Below are 25,486 nucleotides of genomic sequence, written 5' to 3' on the forward strand. Positions count from 1 at the left end.
TCTTTCAACAGAAGAAGCAACAATAACAACAACATCATAGTGCAGTACTGCACAATTATGTACACAAATGCTTCTGGACTTTTGCTAACATTGACAACACTGGGCTTATCTGATGCATATATTTACCCAGCATTTCTGTTTGGGACTTTAACATATCTGTTGATTATGTTTTTCAACCTTTTGGTATTAATAACGATTGCCTGGAGTAAAAAGCTACACAAGCCCATGTTTATCCTGCTGTTCAATTTGCCCATTAGTGACATGGTTGGTGCTACAGCTTTTTTTCCTCAGCTTGTTTTCAGCATTGCGTCACAGAATAGACTGATATCCTATCCTGCATGTATTACTCAGGCTTTTTTGATTCATGTTTATGTTACAGGAAACTTGCTGATCTTGAGTGCCATGGCATATGACAGATATATTGCAATATGTTGTCCTTTGAAGTATAATGCCATCATGACTCCACATAACTTGCTTAGAATTATTATTTTAATATGGTTTATTAATCTCTCATTGATGGTCACATTGATTTTCGTTGAATGGACGGTTCACAATTTGCAGGACAAATATAGTGGATTTAAACTGTAACAATCCATCATTGTTGAAACTGGCCTGTGAGGACACCCAAGTGAACAACTACTATGGACTGTTTTGTACAGTCTTACTCCAAGGGGGATCACTGTTAATAATAGTGTTCACATATGCACAGATTTTGCGTACATGTGTCATGAATAATCAGTCTGATGCCTGGCGAAAAGCCATTCAGACATGTGGCTCACATTTAGTGGTTTTCTTAATCCTACAAATCAATGCTATGTTTGCAGTTGTTTCTCATCGCTTTGAGAGTGCGTCCCCTTTTCTGAGAAGGACGCTTGGTTTGTCAATTTTAATTTTCCCCCCTTTTTTGGACCCAATAATATATGGACTGAAAACTGCAGAACTCAAGCAAAACATAAAAATACTCCTAAAAAGAAATGTATGTTCATCAAAGCTGTAACACAGTTTTCACTTTTGGATTCCAGTGAAATATAGGCAACTTCCTAATCCAGTGTAATTTAATCCTTTGATCAAAAATATTTGTCATGCATTAGATGTTTCTTCATCTGATTATTACATGTTTGAATCTGTAAATGATCTAACCTTTTAAAAATGGTACACATCACATGAGACAGCTGAGGTAATTTCTCTTTCTGGGTCATTCTAAGAAATTATTAGAAATATGATGAACAAATATGAAGATATGAACAAAAGCATTGCTATAGATAAAGGAAAGTTATGGCAGTTGCACATGCATTCATCTTTTAATTTAAAAAGAGAATATATGTATTTACATTGTGCTCTGTGTGACTTTGTAATGTAATTGCCATTGCCATTGTGTCTGTGGATATTTTCTAATATGTGGACCACAATGTGAGCTATTGATGTGGAACTAAAAAACAAATATTTTCCTTTACAATGGAAATAATGTGGGAATTTACTACATATACCGTAATATACAATTATATATTTATTGTCCTTTACAAAAAAATAAAAAAATAAAATAAAATGTTTTTAGTATGTGCCTCTGCTCTTTGTGAAACATCTGTAATTTCCTAATGACTGATATCAATTTGACAAATGTGGAAAACGTGTTACATAACATGTGATTTGATATTTTCTAATACTGTATGTGCTCAATAAGAGGAATGACCAATGCTCAAATGAAGCACTGAGATTTGCAATATGCATGTCCCTTTCCCATGAGTGTGCCGCCTTTTCTGAGAAGGACTCTTGATGTGTCAATTTTAGTTTCCCCCCCTTTTTTGCACCCAATAATACAGTATATGGACTAAAAACTGCAGAACTCTAAAACATAAAAATGCTCCTAAAAAGAAATGTATGTTCATCAAAGCTGTAATACTAGTTTTCACTTTTGGCTTTCCAATAAAATACAGGCGACCCCCAAATCCAGTATAATTTCAAACTTAAAGCAAGAAAATTGTCATGTGTTCTTTCACTATGGACAATAAAACATAAAAACAATAAAACAAGCTACATGTTTGTTCATCTGATGGTTACATGTTTTTTTACATGTCAATTATTTAATCTTTTAAAAACTGCTACATGAGACAGCTGAGGTCCTTTTTCATCCTGGGTCATTATTATAAATGTTTAGAAATATGATGAACAAAAATGAAGATATGAACAAAAGCATTGCTGTAAATAGGAAGTAAAGTTACAACAGTTGCACATGCATCCATATTTGAATTGAAAAATAGAATATATGCTGTATATATATTTACAATCTGCTCTGTATGAAACTTTGTAATGTAACGCCATTGTGTTTGAAGAGATTTTAAGGATTATAATTTGTTGACTACAAAACTGAATAAAATATTTTTAGTATGTGCCGATACTCATAGTGAAACATCTGTAATTGAATGAATAAAATCAATTTAATGACAAATGTGGAAAATGACATGTAATTTGATACTTCCTAATATTGTATGTGAACAATGAGATGAATAACCAATGCTGAAATGAAACACTGATATTTGCAAAACGCACATATGTCCTTAGCAATGGAATTAAAGTAAATTTAGTGGCATTATTTGACTATGTTGAGAAACAGTGCATTATTTCAGTATTTGAGAACACTGATTTGAAAGGCAAACTAATATATGTATAAGAAACATTGTATAACTATACAAACAATTCTCTATTTGAAGTCCTCCTCTAAATCCTTTGGCAAATCATTTTGTCAACAGCAAATACTTTAAGCTAAGTTGTGTGTCGAAGTGCACAAATCACAAATGTGATGAATGGAAAATGTATTCAATGAGGGAAGACAATTGCTTCAATTGTTCCTCAGTAGAAACGACTTTATGAGCTTCTTTAACGATAAAATTATAACTTTTACAAACCAAATTCACCAAGACCTGCACTCAACTGGCACCGACACTATGAAGGTATTTTTGTGTCTTTTTAATGCAAGCAAAAAAAATAAAATGTTTTGAGAGAATATTTATCGCACTGCAATCAAAAATCAAGTTTGTAATTTTTTGTGTCACAAAAAGTTTTAATTGCTATTATGTCATATTATTTGATTGCAAATCAAAAGGTTTTCCTTGTGAGTCAGAAAGTTTTGCAGGTTAAACCGTTTTGCAAGTGAGAGTTTTGCAAGTTGAAAGGTTTTGCAAGTCAAAAATGGTCATAATAAGAGATTCTATTGGTGGGTTTGACTGATCAATCATGGTTTTGCATTTACCGCATGGGCTTTTTGTGACACAAAAAGGCCTGTTTTTTTTTATTACAAACTTGATTTTTGATTGCAGTGCAATAAATATTCTCTCAAATTTCTTTTGCTTGCATTAAAAAGACACAAAAATACCTTCATACAACACACCTTTGAAAAAGTCGCTTTGGATAAAAGTGTCAGCTAAATGTTATGTAATGCATCTATTGATCTATTGTATGAGACGCTCTGTCTAGACCAGAAGTGCTAGTAGCTATCTATGTTGGTATAAAAGGTGTTGACAGCTTCCCAAAGCCCCTTACCCTAACCATCACAGGGGTGTGTGCCTAAACCTAAGCCAGCGATTGTATGCATGTCGAACGGCTAACCCTACAGCTGTGCACATCGGCAGCCAGGCCAGCTAGTGGCTACTTTGTTAAATTGTTGTCATTATTAGAAATTAAAAATGTACTGTTGAATAAGGGTTTTCATATCTTAAGTATATTCCTATTACATCATAGTGAAAAGTTTAATCTCAGCAGTGTTTCCCATACATAGGCATTAATTGGCTGGGCCGCCCAGGTAGATTAACACCCGCCGAAGTAAATTTGGCGACCCATTTTAAAATCGTTCTTGATTGCAGCACATATTTGCTCCACACATCGTCTCACTCGGTCGCTCTCTCTCTCTTTCTCTCACAAACACGGACAACATAAACATAAACACCGCTGCACAAATCAGTCCAACACAACGCCCACAAGGCCTTGCTCCCACGAGGTCTAGTGACGTTTTGCAGCACAGGTGCCGAATTCTGCATGCCACCTCGAGGTGGATGCAAATTTCGGTAGGTAGCCTCCAATATCACATGTCACATGTTTTTGCTGAATCTCAAGAAATGGTAAAAGTGTAATAATATATTAACGATTAACGTTAATAAAATATATACTGATCATTTATCATTATTGATGAACGCCACAAAGAATAGTATAGCATTTAAAAGCAGAACTTTAATGCATTTTCCTACAATTCTCGGCAGGCATGCAAAATTAGGCATAACACCTGTAACCTGTGAAAGATTTAGTTGGATCATTTTTAATAGGCAGATTTGCGGTAACCTTCTTTGACTGACAGAACCACTTTTGTGCATGTGCGGAACGGATCTAGCAGGTGGTACGGATTTGGCACTGACAGGCAGCAGGATATGGTACCTATAGAGATCATATTTCTCCTGTTTTAGCTTCTCTGCATTGGCTCCCTGTAAAAGCCAGAATAGAATTTAAAATCCTTCTGCTCACCTACAAAGCTCTTAAAGAGGTGGTATTATGCTAATTTTCAGGTTCAAAATCTTACTTAGGTGTTGTACCAGAACAAGTTTACATGGATTCATTTTCAAAAAACACCACATTTTTGTCATACTGCACAATGCTGCAGCTCCTCTTTTCACCCTGTGTTGAAGGCTTCATTTTAGCTATGGAGTGATACATCTTGTCTCTAAATGATCTTTGTTGAGAGTTGCACATGCGCAGTTCCTTGTTAAGTTCCTTGTTACTTAGTGCAACAAATATTGTATTCATTACATAGGTGTCATTTACGCTGGTGACGCTTCCATCACTTTTTTAAAAAGCATTTGTTAAATATGTTCTGAAAAATGGCTTGCAACAAGAAATATTTAAAAAACAAACAAATTAAAATGCTTTGAGAAAGGTTTATCAGCACAATAAGAAAACATGCAATGCAATGTAAATATAGAGAAAACAAATGTGCATTGTCCAAAAAAAGTAACTTAAGCTAAAAAAACAAGCTGCTGATTACTGCATTTTATTTTGTTTGAATTATCACCTGAATTTTCTGAAAATGTCCCCAAATGCAGGAAATGAAGTGTTTAATTCTCAAATGTTTCTAGGGGAGGACCCCCCGACCCCCATTTACATCAGCATTGAATATTTGATCAAAATAGTGTTAAAATATCTTCTTTTCTTGTTCTCGTGAACCCAATATTGTGCATTGTGCATGTGAGCTAAGTGTATCATCTCACACCTAAAGCCTAGTTCACACTATTTTAAGCCTGATTTGCCGGTCGGTGAGCTTGTCTGTGATCAGGGGTAACGACTGCGATCGCCAGTCGTTCAGTAACTCAGACAATCACTGCTACCTGTGTGTGCTAATCCATTCTTTCACCCATTTTCTTTGTCTTTATAATTGCTATCTTTATAATAATTAACAACAGCTGTTTCTTGTGTAATGTCCCGTCATTTCCTGATTCACATTTCACATGTTTTGAGCAACTATAAGAGAACTAAGTATAACTATTCAAATTATCATTACAAACTGATATTATTAAACAACAACAACAACAACAACAACAACAACAACAACAACCTATAGCAGGCGCTGGCAGTTGGGCTGTATGTGCCCATCCAGGCCAAAGCTGTTCTCCCAAGAGGAGACTCTGCCTCCCTCCTTTATACCAGAAGCCCCTCCTACAAGACAAAGAAAGTTAATTGGAAATCAATTAAACACCATTATTAACTCAGTCCAAAACATTTCTGGCAACATCAATACACAATATATCAACTATAAAACCAGAAATGAAATGTTACATGCTAAACAAAGCTTCTCAAAACAGCAACTTAAGGTACTCCAGTACACCCCTCTGTACTGGCTCACACTTGGACCATTCCAGGTCTTCCTCCCTATAAAGTACTCCACAGGCCATCGCTTCCTGTTTGCCACTTTGACCCAGATCCCTGCTTGAGGATAAGAACAGGTGAATGAAACATACAAACATTTGGATGTCCTTGGGTAAATCCAATAAGCTAAAATAAATGACTTGAAATGAACTGTGTATGTGCTGTATTTATCTAATCGTGATTTCAACTCTTTCGACTGGTACCTGTAATGTAATGAACTGAAATGAAATGACATGAAATGACAAGCCATGTGTCCATTGATGCTAGCCCATATGCTAAGGTAATGCTAATTCTAAAAGTCCTATGCTAATGCTCAGCTAAGGTTAGCTTAGCATGCTAAGACCAATGCTACCGCTGGCTTAAATGAAGGCATGGGGTAGCCCCATGACAATATACAGATTGAAATCCACAGAACTCAAGCAGAGCACAAACATGTTCGTGTATGTTCATCAAAGCTGTCACCCAGTTTTTAGTTTTGGCTTCCCTATGAAATAAAGGCAAGTTCCAAATCCAGTATAAGTAATCCTTTGAGCAAAAATATTTTATGCAAGATTACAGTCTACTAGTTGCAATATTTACTGGACCCTGTTTCCTTTCTTTACTGAGACAAATGAAAAAGAGTCAGTCCACACTCTTAACTTCATTTATGTTGAGTGTTGGTGGAGTAACTAATATATTTAATATTCCTCACAAGTCCCTTGTGAGCCAGTGCGTAAGTCATTGCCACAACAATCCAAAGATTAACTTTATTGCAATCCAGAAAGCTCCAGGGAGCTGCATAGTGTTCAGCAAAAATCACTCCTATAAAGCTGCTCATCCTTGCCAGTTGGTCATTGCCAGTGCTGCTGGTACTGGGTAGTGATGATCCATTACATGTTTGTTAATACATTATTACTGAATGCTTGTTTTCTGTCATGTCTTTTAGTTTTGTCCTAGAGTTTCATTACAAAACTGTAAGTCCAAAAGAGTATACTTGTTAAATATGTACAGTATATGACATATGATGCGTCAGGTTCATCTGAAATGCATGTGGACTCAAAGTGAAGTGGACGTATTTAATCTTTAATTTGGTAAGTTCTGTCCTTAAAAGTGAAAAATTACAGTTTGCTAATTATAACTCAAATATGACTTTCATATTTATTTATTTATGCATTTCTTGTCATATTTGCTAATTTGATGTGTTGTCACTTAATAATTAAATTAATTGATGATGAAATGATTTTTAAATTTTCTAGGGAAGAAGAGCATAAAAATGGGCAACCTGTACAACATATCATCTGTTTTAGTGCTGGATCGCTTTAATCTCTCCTCTGAAACTGTCTTTCCTGCATTTCTTTTTGCAACTCTGGGCTACATGATCATACTTTTCTGCAACCTTGTTCTAATCCTCACCATTGTACTGAACAAATCTCTACATCAGCCCATGTATCTAATTCTGCTGAACCTTCCTATTAATGACCTTATAGGCTCGTCAGCACTCTTCCCACAAGTTATTAACGAAATACTGACAAACAACAGGACAATGCAATACTCAGCTTGTGTTGTTCAAGCTTTTTTTATTCACATCTATGCAGGAGGTACAGTGTTCATTCTGTCTGCTATGGCATATGATAGATACATTGCTATATGTTACCCTTTGAAATACAACACAATTATGACTAATGCACATATTATGAGATTAATCACAGTTCTGTGGATGAGTAGTTTAGTTCTAATAGTTGTGCTTTTTTTCCTGCTTTTGCGTTTACCCCGTTGTCGATCTGAATTGACACACCCCTACTGTGATAATCCATCTTTGCTGTCCCTGGTCTGTGCAGACACAACCACCAATAACATTTATGGGCTTTTTATAAGTGCTCTTTCACAAGTGATAGCAAATGGGATGATTTTGTTTACATATCTCCAGATCCTTGTTGCATGCTTCAGATCCAAACGATCAGACACAAAAGCCAAAGCTCTGCAGACATGTGCTACACATCTAATTGTTTTTCTCCTGTTGGAATGTCTGGGTCTTTTCACCATCATATCATACAGAATAAATAATGTTTCACCACATCTAAGGAGATTCATGGGGGTGTCAACATTGATTTTCCCTCCAGCTGTGAATCCAATCATCTATGGACTGAAAACAAAAGAAATTCGAGAAAAAATTGTGCACTTTTATAGGAATAAAATCCGTCCATCTTAACGCACTGTCAGCAAGCTAAAACTTGCTTTTCTTCCAAAGACTGTCTTGCTGCCTTATAAATACATTCCTTGCTGTTCAATCCCTTTACTTTTCACTGTTCCTGTGACTATGTTCATGAGCATTTCTGACAAAAGTTAATTTTCAAATAATGCATAATGAAAACAGTACAGTGTGTGTTTAACGGTAATTCAAGTTTGACTAATTCTTATACAAGGCTATTCATGAAAAGCACAAATTACTTTCATGCTCATAATTCCTTCTCCTCCAGCAGTTGCACCCAATACAAAGAGTTTTATAAATAGTTCACCAGTGTTTGTCAGTTATGTGCTTTAGGACTTGTATTAAGAGCTATGTCATCTACTGTTGCCTCAAAATGAGCTATGTCTCTTATCAGAGTATGTGCATTTACACAATACATACTGTTGTCAAGAATAAATTAACAGTGAAACAACACACCGTTATTGTTTTTGGCAGCTGATTATATGCAATAATTGGATTATTTTACACATGCAAAATAGTTGAACTGAATTAATATGTTAACAGGTAAATCTGTGAAATCACCTGTCTCATCAAAGTTTGCTGTGACCATGTTAATATATGTAATGAAATGTGTGTTTTAATGTGAAACTCTCATATGTTGTCTAACGACCAAGGAATAAAATGGAAACTGTGAGGCACTGAGCTGTATGAAATAAAAAAGAAATGAGAATACTGTGAATACAACCTTTTTATTTTGTGTTAGTTGATATTTGATGTGTGCAGGGTGAAACAGAAGAGACGACATGTATTGAGTTAAAGAAGAATAACAGGATACAGTGCATAATCAAGTGGGAAAATAATACTGTTTGGATGTGAAAAATATGTGAAATTAAGGAGGTGAAAGAGTCAAGAAATCCTCTCCTTGCATTTGAGCAATATCAAAGTTGAACTGATTAAAGTCAAGAATCGACAGTAAACTCTATTCAGTTTACTAAAGGTCAAGCACACCATCCCGTATGTTACTGATTAGATATTAACTAACTTGAATGAGGCATCTTATTCTCGGCTCTGGCCAGCATGCAGGAATTCCAAATAAAACCAAAAAGACATTTAGAGAAATTTACAGCTTATTGTACCACTACGTGAAATCTGACAAATGCATAAATCAGTATCAAAAATGTCTTATGTACACCTTAAATTAACTAAATAGAAAGCTGGCTGTGAGGGTTGTTGGTAATACAGGACACTGGCAGCTTGATGTGTTCTGCAGCTATTACAGCTATTTCCATAACACATTATAATCGCGTGTGTATTAACAGTACACATACAGAAGAGGGCACCATCAGTACACAATTAACTCTTTCAAACTAACATGAACAGACAGCATATGCATTTGCTCTCTCACTAGATGAATATGTTGCATTTTGTATGCCTTGCTGCCCTCTTGTGTCTTTTGAGGTTAGTGTAGAGGGGAGGCCAGTCCTGAACAACATAAGGCTACAAAGGTGCCAGTTCTTTCTACTGTACTAAGCACAGACAATGTTAATAAAAATCTTCAACATCCCACGGCTCATGTGACCCATGGTTTGACTGTATGTATGTTCAGAACCAGTGAGCGACGGACTTTCAATATAATAGGCCTTATAATAAAAACTACAATTAACGTGCAATAAAATAATTGTCGCCGTTAATTAATTAATGCATTAACGCATTAATAATGAACTAAAACCAGTATTAAAAAAAAAATCATGTTTTAGTAAGCTCAAAGGAAGCCACAAAATTAAGACCCTTACATCATCACCAATCTACACATCTAAAGAAGCCTAATTACATAATAACAAGTAAGTACATATTAACTGCACATAACATGTTTATGTTTGCATCTTTGTTTGGTCTTATTTTCCTTGTTTTGACTTTATGTCTCTGTGTATCTTCCTATTGTTTGCTCTTGGCGCTGTGTGTTAGTCCATTGAAAGCAACTATAAACCAGGGTCAAATTGTTTCAAAGTTAAGGTATGAAATAAGTCTAAATAATCAAATGTATATTACAGATTTACTATTCTTGTTCTTTGTCATCTATTAAATATCATCTACATATTGGTGCTCTAAAACTAAATGTGACCACTACTGATAAGCCAAACCACAACCACATTGCAAGCATCCTTGGTAGGAAAATAATGGCAACATTAACAGATATGATGTTAGGCAAGGACACTTACAATGGGACAATGGGAACTTTTAATTTTAGGTATTTACAAACACAGTTACAGGGAAAAAAGTAAGTGAACATTTCTTCAGTGTCGCAATGGGTACAGACAAATTATAGATAAATTTGAAACAGCAAGTGCCACAAAATATGTCGATAAAAGTCAAATAGGAACATTAAATGTAAAATAGGAAGATTCCTCCCACCAGCAGTTTAATACCATTGTATTTACAACAATAAATGCTTCACTAGTGCTTATGTTTGTATTGATAGATGTGTTCCAGGCAAGGAATTGGGCTTCATAATTTTTTGATAGTACAGAGCTACTTAAACAAAAACATGCTTTGCCTCCACACTGTGGTGAAATTTGATATTGCATACCTCACTTTTATGATCATGCAGAGACCTCACAAATTACCTACATCATTTTCAACCTATAATAACATTTCAGTTTCCCCATTAGGCTTATATTGGCACTATAGTCATTCTTATTTACGCAGAGGAAACAAATAATGTAATTTGGCAATTTATCAGTGAATGTCCCTGATTTGAGCTAGCAAACGACTGTACACGGCATTTAATCAATCATCAATTAATCGTGAATTCAATATTTTCCCACAAAACTACTGTAATAATAATTGTTATGGTTTTCAGCTTCATGTGTGTTTAAAATAAAAATGGGTCATAAGAAGACTAAACTTTGCTTCTGCAAACTTCAGCCATTGATAACGTAACAAAATTATTGGTTTGTGAAAAATGTTTATATAATATTGTTGTTCTTAGATCCTGATCACCGTGTAGAAGAAATGTAAACCTGGAACTAATGGCAGGACTTGAGGAAAGGATGTGTTGTTTCCTAAAACTCATTTTGTCAAGCTCAGCTCTACATTATCAGATTTGGGCACACTAAGGATTATAATCATTTGGTTTTCACTGCAACTAAAGCCGTCTTTACTGAAGGTGCACCAAAAGGCCGATTATACAATATACACTTAGCCTCATACATATGAAGAGTTTATTTGCAACTCCATTCTTAAATTAAATAATCCCAAACCTGTTTGTTGATATTCCCTGGAGTGCACAGTAAAAGAAACATGATGTAGGAAAATAAATAAAAATACAGATTTACATTTTTGCAAATGAACAGTAAGTTAGCTGGCAGGAAGCAAAAGCCCAGGCCCAGAAAAGACTGAGATAGCGAGCTGATGGAGGCCCTAAATTAGGTAAAGTTGAAAAATATTATTTTATATATCATAAAAAACTGGGATAGGGCAGCTAATAATGTTGAAGAAACAAATGTTCAAATGAAGGGCATAACATCAAGTGTGTTTGAAGATGATTTGCTTTACCAATAATTTAATTGACAACATTATAGTTACATTATAACTTCGCATGTTTTGTCTTTTGTTTATTATTTCCTTGCTGTATTTACGATTTACAAAGGATATGCAGCTGATGTAAGACGGAAATAAAACAAAAGGATGTTTACTTCTTACTTGTAAGTCGTGAACCTTGAGAAACACAAGGTTCCAATCCAGATTCACTTCTTGTAATGGATCTGATTAGTTGGCTGTGAGTATGTCATCAGCCGTCAGAGGAACTCTTTTCCCACTGAACTTTGCTACTAAATGAGGCACAGTGTTTCACTGTGTCATGGCTACCAACATGTGGTTACTGTTTCTTTCACTTTGCTCATTAGGTTAATGACTTCTTTGTTTACGAAGTGTTGATAGGAAGTATGTGTCACACTCAGCCCTCTGGGCATCCTCAGAACTTAGCACTGGTAACGAACCTCAAAGGGTTTGGTGACTCAATGCAGTAAACAGCTACTGTTTTGTTTTGCAACATTCCCAACAGTGACAGACAAGTGAGCTTGTTAAAGTTAAAGAGTGGTTTTCCTTTAAGTTGCAATGTGTAAAAAAAGATTTGGAAATTTTACTAATATCTTATTCAAGTAGATGTAGAGATGTAAATTAATTAATTAAAAGTAATTACTTACATTTGGTCTATTACATTTATCTACTGTTAGGTAGGGGTGGGGGGAAAAATTGATACAGCACAGTATCGTGATATTTGCCATGGCAATACTATATCGATACATGGACGCCAAGTATTGATATTTTATTATATAAATTGCAGATGGGAGTTTTAACTTTTTGGTACTAGAATAATAAAATCTATTGCTTTTTTAGTCCACTAGAAAACTTAACAGAACCATTTAGAGGACTGAAAAAGTGATATGAACAAACAGAGAAATGTATCTTTTTAGATAAACAGATGTTGACAAAGTTTGACTTTAGGGACCTAATTGGAAGTTGGAAAAAGGTAATAAATTGCAATATATCTCAATATATTTAAAATCGCAATAAAATCGAATCGCAACATAAATATCGTGATAATATCGTATGGTGGGGCCTCTGGTGATTCCCACCCCTACTGTTAGACCACCGTAGGTGTTTTTTGTGTGTGGGTGGGTGGGGGGGGGGGGTTCAAATTGAAAGGAAACAGGCGTTACTTCTCATTTGTTATTCGACTACAGTATTTATTCCATAAATTATTAAAGAGGTGGTATTATGCTCATTTTCGGGTTCAAAATCTTAATTAGGGGTTGTACCAGAACAGGTTTACATGGTTTAATTTTCAAAAAACACCATATTTTTCTCATACTGCACATTGCTGCAGCTCCTCTTTTCACCCTATGTGTTGTACGCTCCACTCTTGAGCTACAGACTGATGCATCTTACTTGTACAAAATCTTTGTTGGGAGTTGCAGATGCACAGTTCCCAGGTAAGGACTACTAGCCAATCAGAAGCAGAGAAGGGCAGGTCGTAAGAAACACGGTAGTGTGATCCAAATCAAAGCCACCTCAAAAAGGCCCAGCAGAGGATTTACTTCCTGTGGCAGCTGAAGAAGTTCAGCCTGCCAAAAACAATGATAGTGCACTTCTACAGCGCCATCATTGAGTCCATCCTCACCTCCTCCATCACCATCTGGTACGCTGCTGCCACTGCCAGGGACAAGGGCAGGCTGCAGCGTATCATTCACTCTTCAGAGAAGGTGATTGGCTGCAATCTTCCTTCTCTTCTGGACCTGTACTCCTTGTGGACTCTAATGCGTGCAGGAAAGATTGCAGCTGACTCTTCCCACCCCAGACACAAACTGTTTCAGACTCTCCCCTCTAGCAGGAGGCTGCGGTCCATTAGGACCAAAACCTTTCGCCACCAAAACAGCTTCTTCCTGTCTGCAGCTAGCCTCATTAACAAGGCCCGGGTCCCCTACTGAAACTCCCCCCTTGCAAATGATACAAATGTCTGCACATGTAAATACTGCTTCATCTCGTGTAATCTTTGTTTTTGTATATTTTTATGTTGTCATTTTATATATTTATATGTACACAATATTCTCTTCCGTTGCATTACTTCTGCACGGCACAGATGCGACACACACACCAGCGATCCACACAGCTTTCTCTTTTTTAAGTTTCAACATTACTCAGAATGTAGAGACAGATAAGCGGTATGAAAACCTTCCAGCTGTGTTTTCCTCTGCTATTGTTGCTGCAGCGGTCTGTGTGAGCAGAGGGCTCTGTGAGCGGGCGGCTGGCTGGACTCACACGCTCCTCCCGCGGGTTGGCGCAGGCATCCCCCACAGCCACTTGCGGAGCTCCTCAACTCCGAAAATATTCAAGCACAGTTTTGTTCCGCCATCACTTCTCGTGAAACTGTAAATATTTGAAATCTACACAGTTGATTTCTCACCTCAAAACTTCTCAGAAGTGGATTTAGTGATGAAATTCCATATGAAAACTGTAAAATATAAAACTTTCTGTTGCTGGCCTCTGTCTGGTGCAGCAATGATGATGCAGTGAATAGTGAATATTCTCTCTGACCAATCAGCAATCTGTTCTGTTTTCAGTTATATTTTAGTATCCCTCTGCTGGCTTGGAACCTGGATGGAGGTGAGGTGATACGAAAAAAAGTACCTGTAAGCAGGTACAGGTACAACATTTCTACAATAGAACACTTATTAGGCCTATTATTTTGAAAGTCTGTTGCTCACTGGTTCTGAACACACAGTCAAACCATGGCTCACAGGAGGGGTGGGATGTTGATCAGCCTGCAAGTAACCTTAGCCTTAGTTAGCAGCGCTGGTATTATCAATGCTAACGCTATACTTGCTAACATGCTAAGTAGCATCACAACTTTTACATTCTGCATAAAACTGGTATAGTTTTAGTATTATACCATACCAGATAGGTCAGATTTGAACACGGTCATGTCACCCAAAACGCTGACACCGCTGTTAAGTAACTGTATGTGTTTTAGTTAAACCTATAGAGATGCCCTGTTCTTTGATTACATTACATTACATTTATTCATTTAGCTGACGCTTTTATCCAAAGCGACTTAAAATTGCTATATATGTCAGAGGTCGCACGCCTCTGGAGCAACGAGGGGTTAAGTGTCATGCTCGGGGACACATTGGTGGATAGGTCACAGTGGAGGATTGAATCTGGGTCTCTCACACCAAAGGCATGTGTCTTATCCATTGCGCCCTCACCACCATGGCAATTGTGGCATATATGATTATAAATCATATATGTCATGTAGGTAGTGTGTAGTAGCTGTTTTAAAGGACTGATTATTGAGCAATATCATGAAGCGTCCTCCAAAGCTGGCAGTGTTGAAAAGACATCTTATCTATCGATCCATCCAGCCATCCATCGTCAACCGCTTATCCTGTGTACAGGTTCGCGGGGGGCTGGAGCCAATCCCAGCTGACATTGGGCGAAAGGCAGGTACACCGTGGACAGGTCGCCAGTCCATCGCAGGAAATCTTATCTAAAGTCATTTTTTAAAAGGAGACAACATCAAACTCTTGCAGATTGTCTTGCATTATGAGGTCCCTAAGCTAAGAAGTAATTTCAATTCAGTCAATTTATTTATTTATTTTATTATTTCATAGCAGGTCTATCATCCTCCACCTTTACCTCCATCATTGGTATCATCCAAGAAGCTGACAATTCTGGTGTAGGCCTGCATCAACAATACATGAACACTTCACCTCTAGGAACACCCAACGTGTGAACATGTCAACATAATAAAATTACTTGTTTTCTGTGTTAATCTTCCTCACAGGTCTACCTGTGCCAGTTGAAGTTGAGACCAGTCCCATTGTGCCTACAACCATACCTGTCTCTCTAGTTTCTACCCCTTCAGTGGATCCAGCTGACTGGCCATCAGTCCTTAATGACCAGTTATATGTTGTTTGGCTGCTATTAATGATTTAAGCTTTGGTCAGTCATAATCAGTTTATCAGTCTTTTTATCAGTCTTTTTATTCAGAACTAAGTTCATCAGTGTCTAATGGGTCTTGCACTGCCATTAAGCTCAGTAGCACTGGTGGTATATTCCTGTTTGACTTCAAACATAGTAGATAATAATATAGAGTATAGTCTAGTTATTGTTTTTATTAGAATCAGCTTTATTGCCATGTAGGTTTAAGAAATTTGCTTTGGTGTCTTTATGATAAACAAACATGGAAGGTTTAAGAACATAAGAAAGATTCATCAGGACTAGGACAGGAAGGTCTAGGGCCGGCTCTGAGACTGAGGTAATAATTCATACATTTATTCAAGTACTTTAGTACAAATTTGAGGTACTTTCCTTGAGTCTTTTCTTTTCGTAACACTTTCTACTTCCACTACACTACACCTCAAAGGGAGATTTTGTACTTTTTACTAAGACTTTTGCATACAAAACATACGAAGAGCTTGTAAATTTTTTTGCTATAAATTAAACTACTCAACAGTATACAAGTACAACTGAAATGATTAGTCAGTTAATTCATTATTAATAATTAATTGATTCATTATTAATAATTAATTGACTCATTCATTATTAATAATTAATTGACAGACAATAAAATGGCTATTACTTTAATAATAAACCTCAATAAGTTTTATGGTTTATGCTTTAAATAATTCAAAGACTTCCTGCTTTTCCTTTTGGTTATTCTAAACATTTTAATTTGCTTTTCATAATTTAGAATTTTGTTCTATTGCTCAAATAAAACGAGCATTGGGAAGGTGTCACTGTGGTGTCATATTCACTACTAGGCTTATATATTATGCTGCTTCTTTTGATGCAGAAAAATGCAGACGCTACAGATACAGATGATATGAAACTCATCACTGCTAGGACATTGGCTCTGCTTTAAACACACTGCCACTCTCAAACAGGACAGTTCTTACCCAGTGGAGATCAACATTGACTATGGACAGCAGCCTTGTAAATGTACAGGTTTTTGTGTTTCATAATACACTGCACAAACTAAATATCAACTGCATATTTGTAACTTTAGATGTCCATCCTCTGCTTCCTTGCCCCCGCTATACTTTGGTTTTATATTCAACTTAACAACATGACGATGCACATAAGTAATAGCACTTGATACTTGGGTATATATTTTACACTTTATTAGCAGGATTTAAACAGAACATTTTGTATCTTTCTTGTAATTAGTATGTCCACTGCACCATCCAGCCACAGAATGTTTCTACAATGTTTCTAGATTTCCTGCCTGTGTCTGACTGCTATGTCTCCCTTGTCCACCAGTCAGCTCCCTTGCCCTGCACACCAGTGACTGATTTCTTCCCAGCTACTCCTTGTCAACAATTACCGTCTGAGTATACTATATATCAGGCATTTTTGTGACCAAGTTTTTATTACATCATTTCAATTCTGGAAAATGAATGAAGCATAAAGAAGGACACTGAATTTAACAGCATTAAATGTGCCACTGCAAGGATGATATTAATTTGGCATTAAGTCACTTTTATTCATTTTGAAAATGTCCAGAATAATCACGTGAGCATCAGTGTATGTTCAACCGCCATATATAAACACAGGGAAAATTACAGTGACACTAGTGATATTGGTGATATGTCACCAAGATATTGAGAAAGATAATTAGTTTTCACCATGTATGACAAAGTGTCACATTTGTTGTGACAAATAGGCAATCTTTTAACTGGGAACAAAATGGATGAATCCACAGGAAGAGCAACAATGGACAGATCCATCTCCCAGGAAAGACGTTTAGATGTTGTGTGTACAGAACAGATTCAAAACAAAAAAGTCATACATGAAAATATAAAACTATGATGACAAAATGTATATTACAAAACATAAGTGAAGGGGATGGATCCAGGAGGACAAAACAGAAAATGCATGGATGGATATATTCCATCATTTTAATATAATACTTAGACCATTAGAAGATGCATGTTTTTATATGAAAGTAAATTCACAGTTTGCAGGAGAATCTACTGAGATGTCTTAACTTTTTTAAAGATCTTAAAGATCTTATATTTAATTTCTTTCGTCCTAAAACAGTACACAAAAGGATTTACAAGAGATGGACCGAGCATAACACCGATCAATAAGCCATGCCGCTCCTCAAGAGTTAACACAACACCTATTCTGGTCAAGACAATGAGGATAAATGATGGACAGTAGTAACATATTACCACGATCAAGTGACTCAAACAAGTGCTGCTCATTTTTCTTTTGTCATCATTTGACAATAATTTAACAAAAAATATCATACACAGGTATGACAGGCAAATAAAAATGAAAGTGAAAAATAAAAGAAAGAAATATATGATGCCAATCTGACTGAAATAGTAATTAGGGTCAACACATGTAGTTCGCATTATGGCAGCATAGTCGCAGAAAGTGTACTTCAGCTTTGAGTAGCAGTGAGGGAGAGGAATCACATTTGCAGGCATTACAGCCACAAAACCACAGGCAATGATCCACAGGATAAATGTAAAGACAACAGTGCGCACATTGCTTAAATAACTATGGTACTGAAAAGGATAGCTAATAGCAACCAATCGATCAAATGCCATAATCGATAAAGCAAACAGCTCCATCACCCCGGCCAAGTGGAAAGCAAACATTTGAAGTACGCATGCCCCGTAGGATATAGTATTAACACCAGCAAGTAGAACGCCGATCATTGTTGGAGTGGCACTAGAAGTGTACAGTATATCAACAACAGCAAGGTTGCAAATCAGAAGATACATTGGTTTGTGTAATCTTTGGTCATAAATAATGAAGAGAATGTTTACTACATTGGCTAGAACAACTAGAACATATATAATCATTATAACCACACCAACTACCACAGGCTTTTCAGTTGTGTCAAAACCACCTATAATAAATTCTGTTACCTTGATCGAAGAATTCTGTGAAGACATATTCAACAAAATATCAAGTTAAAAACAATGCAAAAAGAAGTTGTTGAAAAACCTCTTCTCAGAACAAAAGATAATTTGACATATTGTAGATCATAACCAACCATAACCAGTTGTTGCCAGAGTTTTCAAAAACGGCTGAGCTCAATGAAACAGCTTTCACTGCAGCCAACAATGTAGTTTAACAGACAGCCTCTAGTATTTAGGGTTTTAAGGCTCACCAGAAGAGAAACTTTTCATTGGCCAGACCCATTGTCCAATCATATAGGGTACTGACAGAAACTAATTTTAGCTAGTAATCCAATTAGCAAAATCCCAAATCTGAAACCCTAGATTTGATGGACCGATTGGTTCACATCTGTGCATATCAATAATAAATTGTGGTCCGATTTCGGCTAAAAGTGGGTTTTTGAAACCAATCTGCTAATTTTCATTGCTCAGGACCAATGGCTTTTCAGGTGATAAAACACTAATAATAAGTAACTTATTATTCATCCGGAAGCATTATGTGAATGTTTATAGTTTAAGATGGGCACAGTGTATCTCTTGTTTTATTGCTTATGATGAACAGAACAGGCAAATGAGATGTTAATGGTTAACTTAATAGCTAAAATAACTTTTTTTTATTTTCTTATATGTTAAAATGAGAAATTATTGTATCATCTATTGTGTTCTGACTGTAATTGACTATGTGTATATATATGAAAAAAGGAGAACAGTCAATCACAAAACAGGACTTGAAAAAGTGTGTGTGTGTGTGTGTGTGTGTGTGTGTGTGTGTGTGTCTGCATGTATTGCTTATGTTTTGGGGACAAATATCTGTTTACACATTGTAGGAACCCTCCTTTTGGAGAAAAATATTGTTGGAGGATATTATTAGGTAGGTTACGTAGGTTGCGTAAGTTGGACAAGTAATGTTACTTAACTTATGTAAGTTAACTGAAGTAAGTAACATAGTTATTTTAACCCAAACCTTTTCCTAAACCTAATCAAGTAGTTTTTCGTGCCTCAACTTATCCATATTGTGATGTTTCACAATGTTAACAATATGCCGTTTCAAAATTGCAATGTTTCGCAATGTTAACAAGTACCTTTGTTTCGAAAGTCTAACGCGACGTTGCATATTTATTGTTGCTAACTTGACCATAGAGCCCCAAAGGAGAGCAGAGGGCAGTTTCACAAAACCAAGATAACATAATTTAATTTAATTAAGCCTAAATTTTTCAGATATCTGGGCTGAATTTAGCCCTCAAGGTTTCACGAAAGCAGCAGCACATAAGTTACCATTTATTCTGTGCAGCTAGCCTGCTCCAGACCATGCCTGCCTTATCTGTTCAGTCAGTAGCCACTCTGATCAGAAACCAATGTGTTATTATATATGTGTTTGCAGAATTTTTATTAGCCTACATATTGGCAATATGGTAGCACACAGTTTGTGGTTATTAGGTTTCATAATTGGAGAAGATTTGTGGCGTGCACCATCACAGACAGTGAGCAACAGCAAGTAGGTTTACATGGAATAAAATAATATGTAAAAAAAATTCAAAAAAGTAACACCGTATTAAAACAACAACAAAAGGCGTGGCAGACAATAGAGGACCAACTGAAAAAGTAAGTAGTTAAAATCACTGCACTTAACTGAAACTCTCATAATTATAACATTATGCCATGCCTTAAAAGTGAGCAGTGGATGTTAATATGTCACTGAAAAAATGTATTGTGCACACACACACACACACAATATTGGCTAAATATATATAACTATTAGGTTTCATTGTATAATCATCCCAAATTAGTCCCAGTTCACTGGACTATTAAGTAGCCTACAGGTGCTGGTCATATAATTAGAATATCATCAAAAAGTTGATTTATTTCAGTAATTCCATTCAAAAAGTGAAACTTGTATAATGTATACATTCATTCCACACAGACTGATATATTTCAAGTGTTCATTCCTTTTAATTTTGATGATTATAACTGACAACTAATGAAAACCCCAAAATCAGTATCTCAGAAAATTAGAATATTATGAAAAGGTTCAATATTGAAGACACCTGGTGCCACACTCTAATCAGCTAATTAACTCAAAACACCTGCAAAGGCCTTTAAATGGTCTCTCAGTCTGGTTCTGTAGGCTACACAATCATAGGGAAGACTGCTGACTTGACAGCTGTCCAAAAGACGACCATTGACACCTTTCACAAGGAGGGCAAGACACAAAAGGTCATTGCTAAAGAGGCTGGCTGTTCACAGAGCACATTAATAGAGAGGCGAAGGGAAGGAAAAGATGTGGTAGAAAAAAGTGTACAAGCAATAGGGATAACCGCACCCTGGAGAGGATTGTGAAACAAAACCCATTCAAAAATGTGGGGGAGATTCACAAAGAGTGGACTGCAGCTGGAGTCAGTGCTTCAAGAACCACCACGCACAGACGTATGCAAGACATGGGTTTCAGCTGTCGCATTCCTTGTGTCAAGCCACTCTTGAACAAGACACAGCGTCAGAAGCGTCTCGCCTGGGCTAAAGACAAAAAGGACTGGACTGCTGCTGAGTGGTCCAAAGTTATGTTCTCTGATGAAAGTAAATTTTGCATTTCCTTTGGAAATCAAGGTCCCAGAGTCTGGAGGAAGAGAGGAGAGGCACAGAATCCATGTTGCTTGAAGTCCAGTGTAAAGTTTCCACACGTCAGTGATGGTTTGGGGTGCCATGTCATCTGCTGGTGTTGGTCCACTGTGTTTTCTGAGGTCCAAGGTCAACGCAGCCGTCTACCAGGAAGTTTTAGAGCACTTCATGCTTCCTGCTGCTGACCAACTTTATGGAGATGCAGATTTCATTTTCCAACAGGACTTGGCACCTGCACACAGTGCCAAAGCTACCAGTACCTGGTTTAAGGACCATGGTATCCCTGTTCTTAATTGGCCAGCAAACTCGCCTGACCTTAACCCTATAGAAAATCTATGGGGTATTGTGAAGAGGAAGATGCGATACGCCAGACCCAACAATGCAGAAGAGCTGAAGGCCACTATCAGAGCAACCTGGGCTCTCATAACACCTGAGCAGTGCCACAGACTGATCGACTCCATGCCACGCCGCATTGCTGCAGTAATTCAGGCAAAAGGAGCCCCGACTAGGTATTGAGTGCTGTACATGCTCATACTTTTCATGTTCATACTTAAAACGTTTCATAGCTGAAACGAATTATCGATTAAATCGATAAAATCGATTCATAAAATGCTTCGACACAAATTCTTTGCATCGATGCTTTGTTTAATCCATGTAATTTTACAGCACAGTGTTTCGCACGGACATTTATTACTGTCGCACATCACGCTTACACTGTGAACACGTCAGGATTATAATGTAGCCGTTTGCAAAGTGGAGGAAGAGAGAGAAAATGGCGAGGGACAAAGAAGAAAGTGTCCAAAGTATGTTATTATTTCATGCTAAAGAAAACAACAACTCTGTCTGTGTCACAGTCCGTCCACCGTAAAACGAAACTTATGTCGCCTTGGCAACAGCACGACGGCAGCTGAACAAAAAGGCCAGCGGACCAGAGACAAGGTTAAACAGTTAACAAACAGTTAACAGCAACTTTAGCAATTAACTGAAATCCTGATTGATTGTTGAGTTGAAGGCTAGCCAAAGTAAGCCGCAGTCCTCAGCTGAAAATCTTCACACGTGCGTTTGTTGTCCCCCCTTTTGGGCCGTGAGTTGGAACCTCACAGTCAGGAGTTAACTGCGTGTCGGGAGCTGTACCTTTTAACTCACCTGCAGCTCTCTCTGTAGCTCAGACAATCCCTGCTACCTGCATGTAATAATCCATCCTTTCACCCAGATTCTTTGTCTTTATAACTGTTATCTTTATAATAACAAACAACAGCTATTTCGTGTGCAGGATCACTCATTTCCCGTTTCACATTTCACGTGTGTTTTCTTGACAAAACGTGGTTTGGAGACCTGCGTCGGGTGACAGCTGCTGTCAGCTCCTGTAGTGTGTGTGTGTGCATGTGTGTGTGTGCGTCCCTGTCACCGATCAGTCACGTAGTGTGAACACCACACGACTTCAAGACTGCCGTGATGACAGCAGGTTGTGTGAACTGCATGGCCATCGGCCGACGCTTAAAGTTGTGTAGGCTGCACGAGCCTTTAATATAACTTGTATAGCACTGGGGTGATGTGTGTGTTTGTAAAGCAACTGTCTAGTAGTTGGTCTGATGTTTTCTTGTATGACACAGTATGAATTTACGAAAGAACTAATAAATATCTATCACCTGTAAACGTGCACAGCTGATCCCGTTACAGGGGGGGCAGCGCCGCCACCAAGCAAAAGTACTCCTTAAACGACACATCGATGAATCGTTGAAATAATCTATCGAAGCTTCGAATACTAAAATCATCGTTAGCTACAGCCCTAGAATGAACACTTGAAATATATCAGTCTGTGTGGAATGAATGTATATATTATACAAGTTTCACTTTTTGAATGGAATTACTGAAATAAATCAACTTTTTGATGATATTCTAATTATATGACCAGCATATGTAGAGTATAAATTTGACAGGTGGAGAGTAGTTTCATTTCTAACACACTGTATCTTTAACGGTGTTCTTTTCATGTAATTTTTTGTCCAGTTTTTCAACCTCCTTTCATTCATCTCTAAATGTTGTTTTATAGGTTCAGCAGGTGATTTTTATGCACTTACATTCAGCGGGCAAAACCGCTTTGATAGCTGGTCAGAAGACTGTAGTCAACTATTGTATCAACATAAATTTAGTTAGTTAGTTCAAAAGTCAGGAGAGACTTGTTTATTTTTTATCTCAGCCAGTGGCGTTAAGAAACGGTATTTTCTCATTTTGTAGCAGTTTATTATTTATTATTTATTTATTATTAACTAGTGTGTTAGGTTAACTTTGATACTGAATTGTGAAAAGGAATTAGAAGTCATCACCGATGTATAAGGTTATTATACCACAGCTAACAACCAATCAGATTGCTTGATCTGAGCTATCATTTTCATTATTTGTTTTTAGATCTTTTCCTCTTGCCATCTTGATACAAAGTCAGAATCAACTCGGCCTACTCAGCATTTTTTACAGGCCCCAGAGCATGATTGGATATTTATTGCCTAATGTAATGTACCATGTAGTGCACCTGTGTGGAAGAATCTCAGTTATTCAGGTCACCTGTCCAAAAATTGATACCAGTAGATATTTGTAATATGCTAAGATGTTTATGAGACATGCATCTGTTGTACATGTGAATATTCTTGAATATTAAAATCCAATGTCACATTTGTTGTTTCTGCCCAAACTTCTACTTTTATATATAATATAAATAGCACACAGTTTACTGACATACAAATAATTAACAAGCTAAGTCAATTGTTTATTTATAAAGCCCCATATCACAAATCACAATTTGTGTCAAGGGGTTGACAGTCTGAATAGCATATGATGCCCTCTGTCCTTGGACCATCTCTACCATTTTTTATAGAGAAAAAAATTAAATAAACCTCTGCAACAGAGGTTGTATGTGCAGAATAGATTCAGAACAGAAAGTCATACATGACAATATAAAATTAGGATGACAAAGATTACAAAACATAAGTGAAGAGATAAGATCCAATTTATAAAATGCATGGATGGATATATTCCATCATTTTAGCACAATACTTAGACCATAAAAGGATGCAAATTTTATTCAAAAATAAATTCACAGTTCACAAGAATCTACTGAGAAGATTCAACTTTTTTAAATATCTTAAAGATCTTATATTTAATTTCTTTCGTCCTAAGACTGTACACAAAAGGATTTACAAGAGATGGACCAAGCAAAACACCGATCAATAAGCCATGCCGCTCCTCAAGAGTTAACACAACACCTATTCTGGTCAACACAATAAGGATAAATGTTGGACAGTAGTAACATGTTACCACGATCAAATGACTCAAACAGGTGCTGCCCATTTTTCTTTTGTCATCATTTGACAATAACTTAACAAAAAATATCATACACAGGTATGACAGGCAAATAAAAATGAAAGTGAAAAATAAAAGAGTGAATGATATGATTGCAGTTTGATTGAAATAGTAATTAGGGTCAACACAAGTAGTTCGTATTATGGCAGCATAGTCGCAGAAAGTGTACTTCAGCTTTAAGTAGCAGTGAGGGAGAGGAATCACAGTTGCAGGTGCTATGGCCACAAAACCACAGGCAATGAGCCACAGGATAAATGTAAGAACAAGAGTGCGCACATTTGTTAAATAACTATGGTAGTGAAAAGGATATCTAATAGCAACCAATCGATCAAATGCCATAATTGATAAAGCAAACATCTCCATCAGCCCAGCCAAGTGGAAAGCAAACATCTGAATTATGCATGGCACATAGGATATAGTATTAACACCAGCAAGTAGAACGCCGATCATTGTTGGAGTTGCACTAGAAGTGTACAGTATATCAACAACAGCAAGGTTGCAAATCAGAAGATACATTGGTTTGTGTAATCTTTGGTCATAAATAACGAAGAGGATGTTTACTATATTGGTTAGAACAACTAGAACATATGTAATCAATATAACCACACCAACTACCACAGGCTTTTCAGTTGTGTCAAAACCACCTATAATAAATTCTGTTACCTTGATCGAGGAATTCTGTGAAGACATATTCAACAAAATATCAAGATAAATATAATACAAAATGAAGTTGATGAAGACACTCTTTTCAAAGCAAAAGATAATTTGACATATCATAACCAACCATATCCAGTTGTTGCCAGAGTTTTCAAAAATGACTGAGCTCAATGACTGAGCTCAATGAAACAGTTTTCACTGCAGCCAACTATGTAGTTTAACAGACAGCCTCTAGTATTTAGGGTTTTAAGGCTCACCAGAAGAGAAACTTTTCATTGGTGAGACCCATTGTCCAATCACATTGGTTATT

At 36.7% G+C, this 25,486-nt stretch overlaps 4 protein-coding genes across 4 annotated transcripts; 2 read left to right on the plus strand and 2 right to left on the minus strand.

Moving 5' to 3' along the window:
• Positions 1-5,969, plus strand: LOC119882470 (olfactory receptor 7D2-like). Its single transcript, XM_038692510.1, is given in 3 exon segments — positions 1-531; positions 533-823; positions 5,898-5,969. Coding segments are annotated over 3 exon segments (837 nt in total). The 5' UTR covers positions 1-57.
• A 1,187-nt stretch (positions 5,970-7,156) lies between these two features.
• Positions 7,157-8,092, plus strand: LOC119883437 (putative gustatory receptor clone PTE01). Its single transcript, XM_038694077.1, has one exon. The coding sequence runs from the start codon at positions 7,157-7,159 to the stop codon at positions 8,090-8,092; it is 936 nt and encodes a 311-aa protein (XP_038550005.1).
• A 9,512-nt stretch (positions 8,093-17,604) lies between these two features.
• LOC119882471 (olfactory receptor 10G4-like) lies at positions 17,605-18,543 on the minus strand. Its single transcript, XM_038692512.1, has one exon. It carries the CDS (start codon positions 18,541-18,543, stop codon positions 17,605-17,607), a length of 939 nt encoding a protein of 312 aa, XP_038548440.1.
• Positions 18,544-24,270: 5,727 nt separating this feature from the next.
• Positions 24,271-25,209, minus strand: LOC119882472 (olfactory receptor 13G1-like). The gene has a single exon (XM_038692513.1). The coding sequence runs from the start codon at positions 25,207-25,209 to the stop codon at positions 24,271-24,273; it is 939 nt and encodes a 312-aa protein (XP_038548441.1).
• Positions 25,210-25,486: the final 277 nt, after the last annotated feature.

Source organism: Micropterus salmoides, unplaced genomic scaffold (assembly GCF_014851395.1).
Source record: "Micropterus salmoides isolate LMB-PRFRI ecotype aquatic unplaced genomic scaffold, ASM1485139v1 Ms_hic_scaffold_3, whole genome shotgun sequence".
Lineage (NCBI taxonomy): Eukaryota > Metazoa > Chordata > Actinopteri > Centrarchiformes > Centrarchidae > Micropterus > Micropterus salmoides.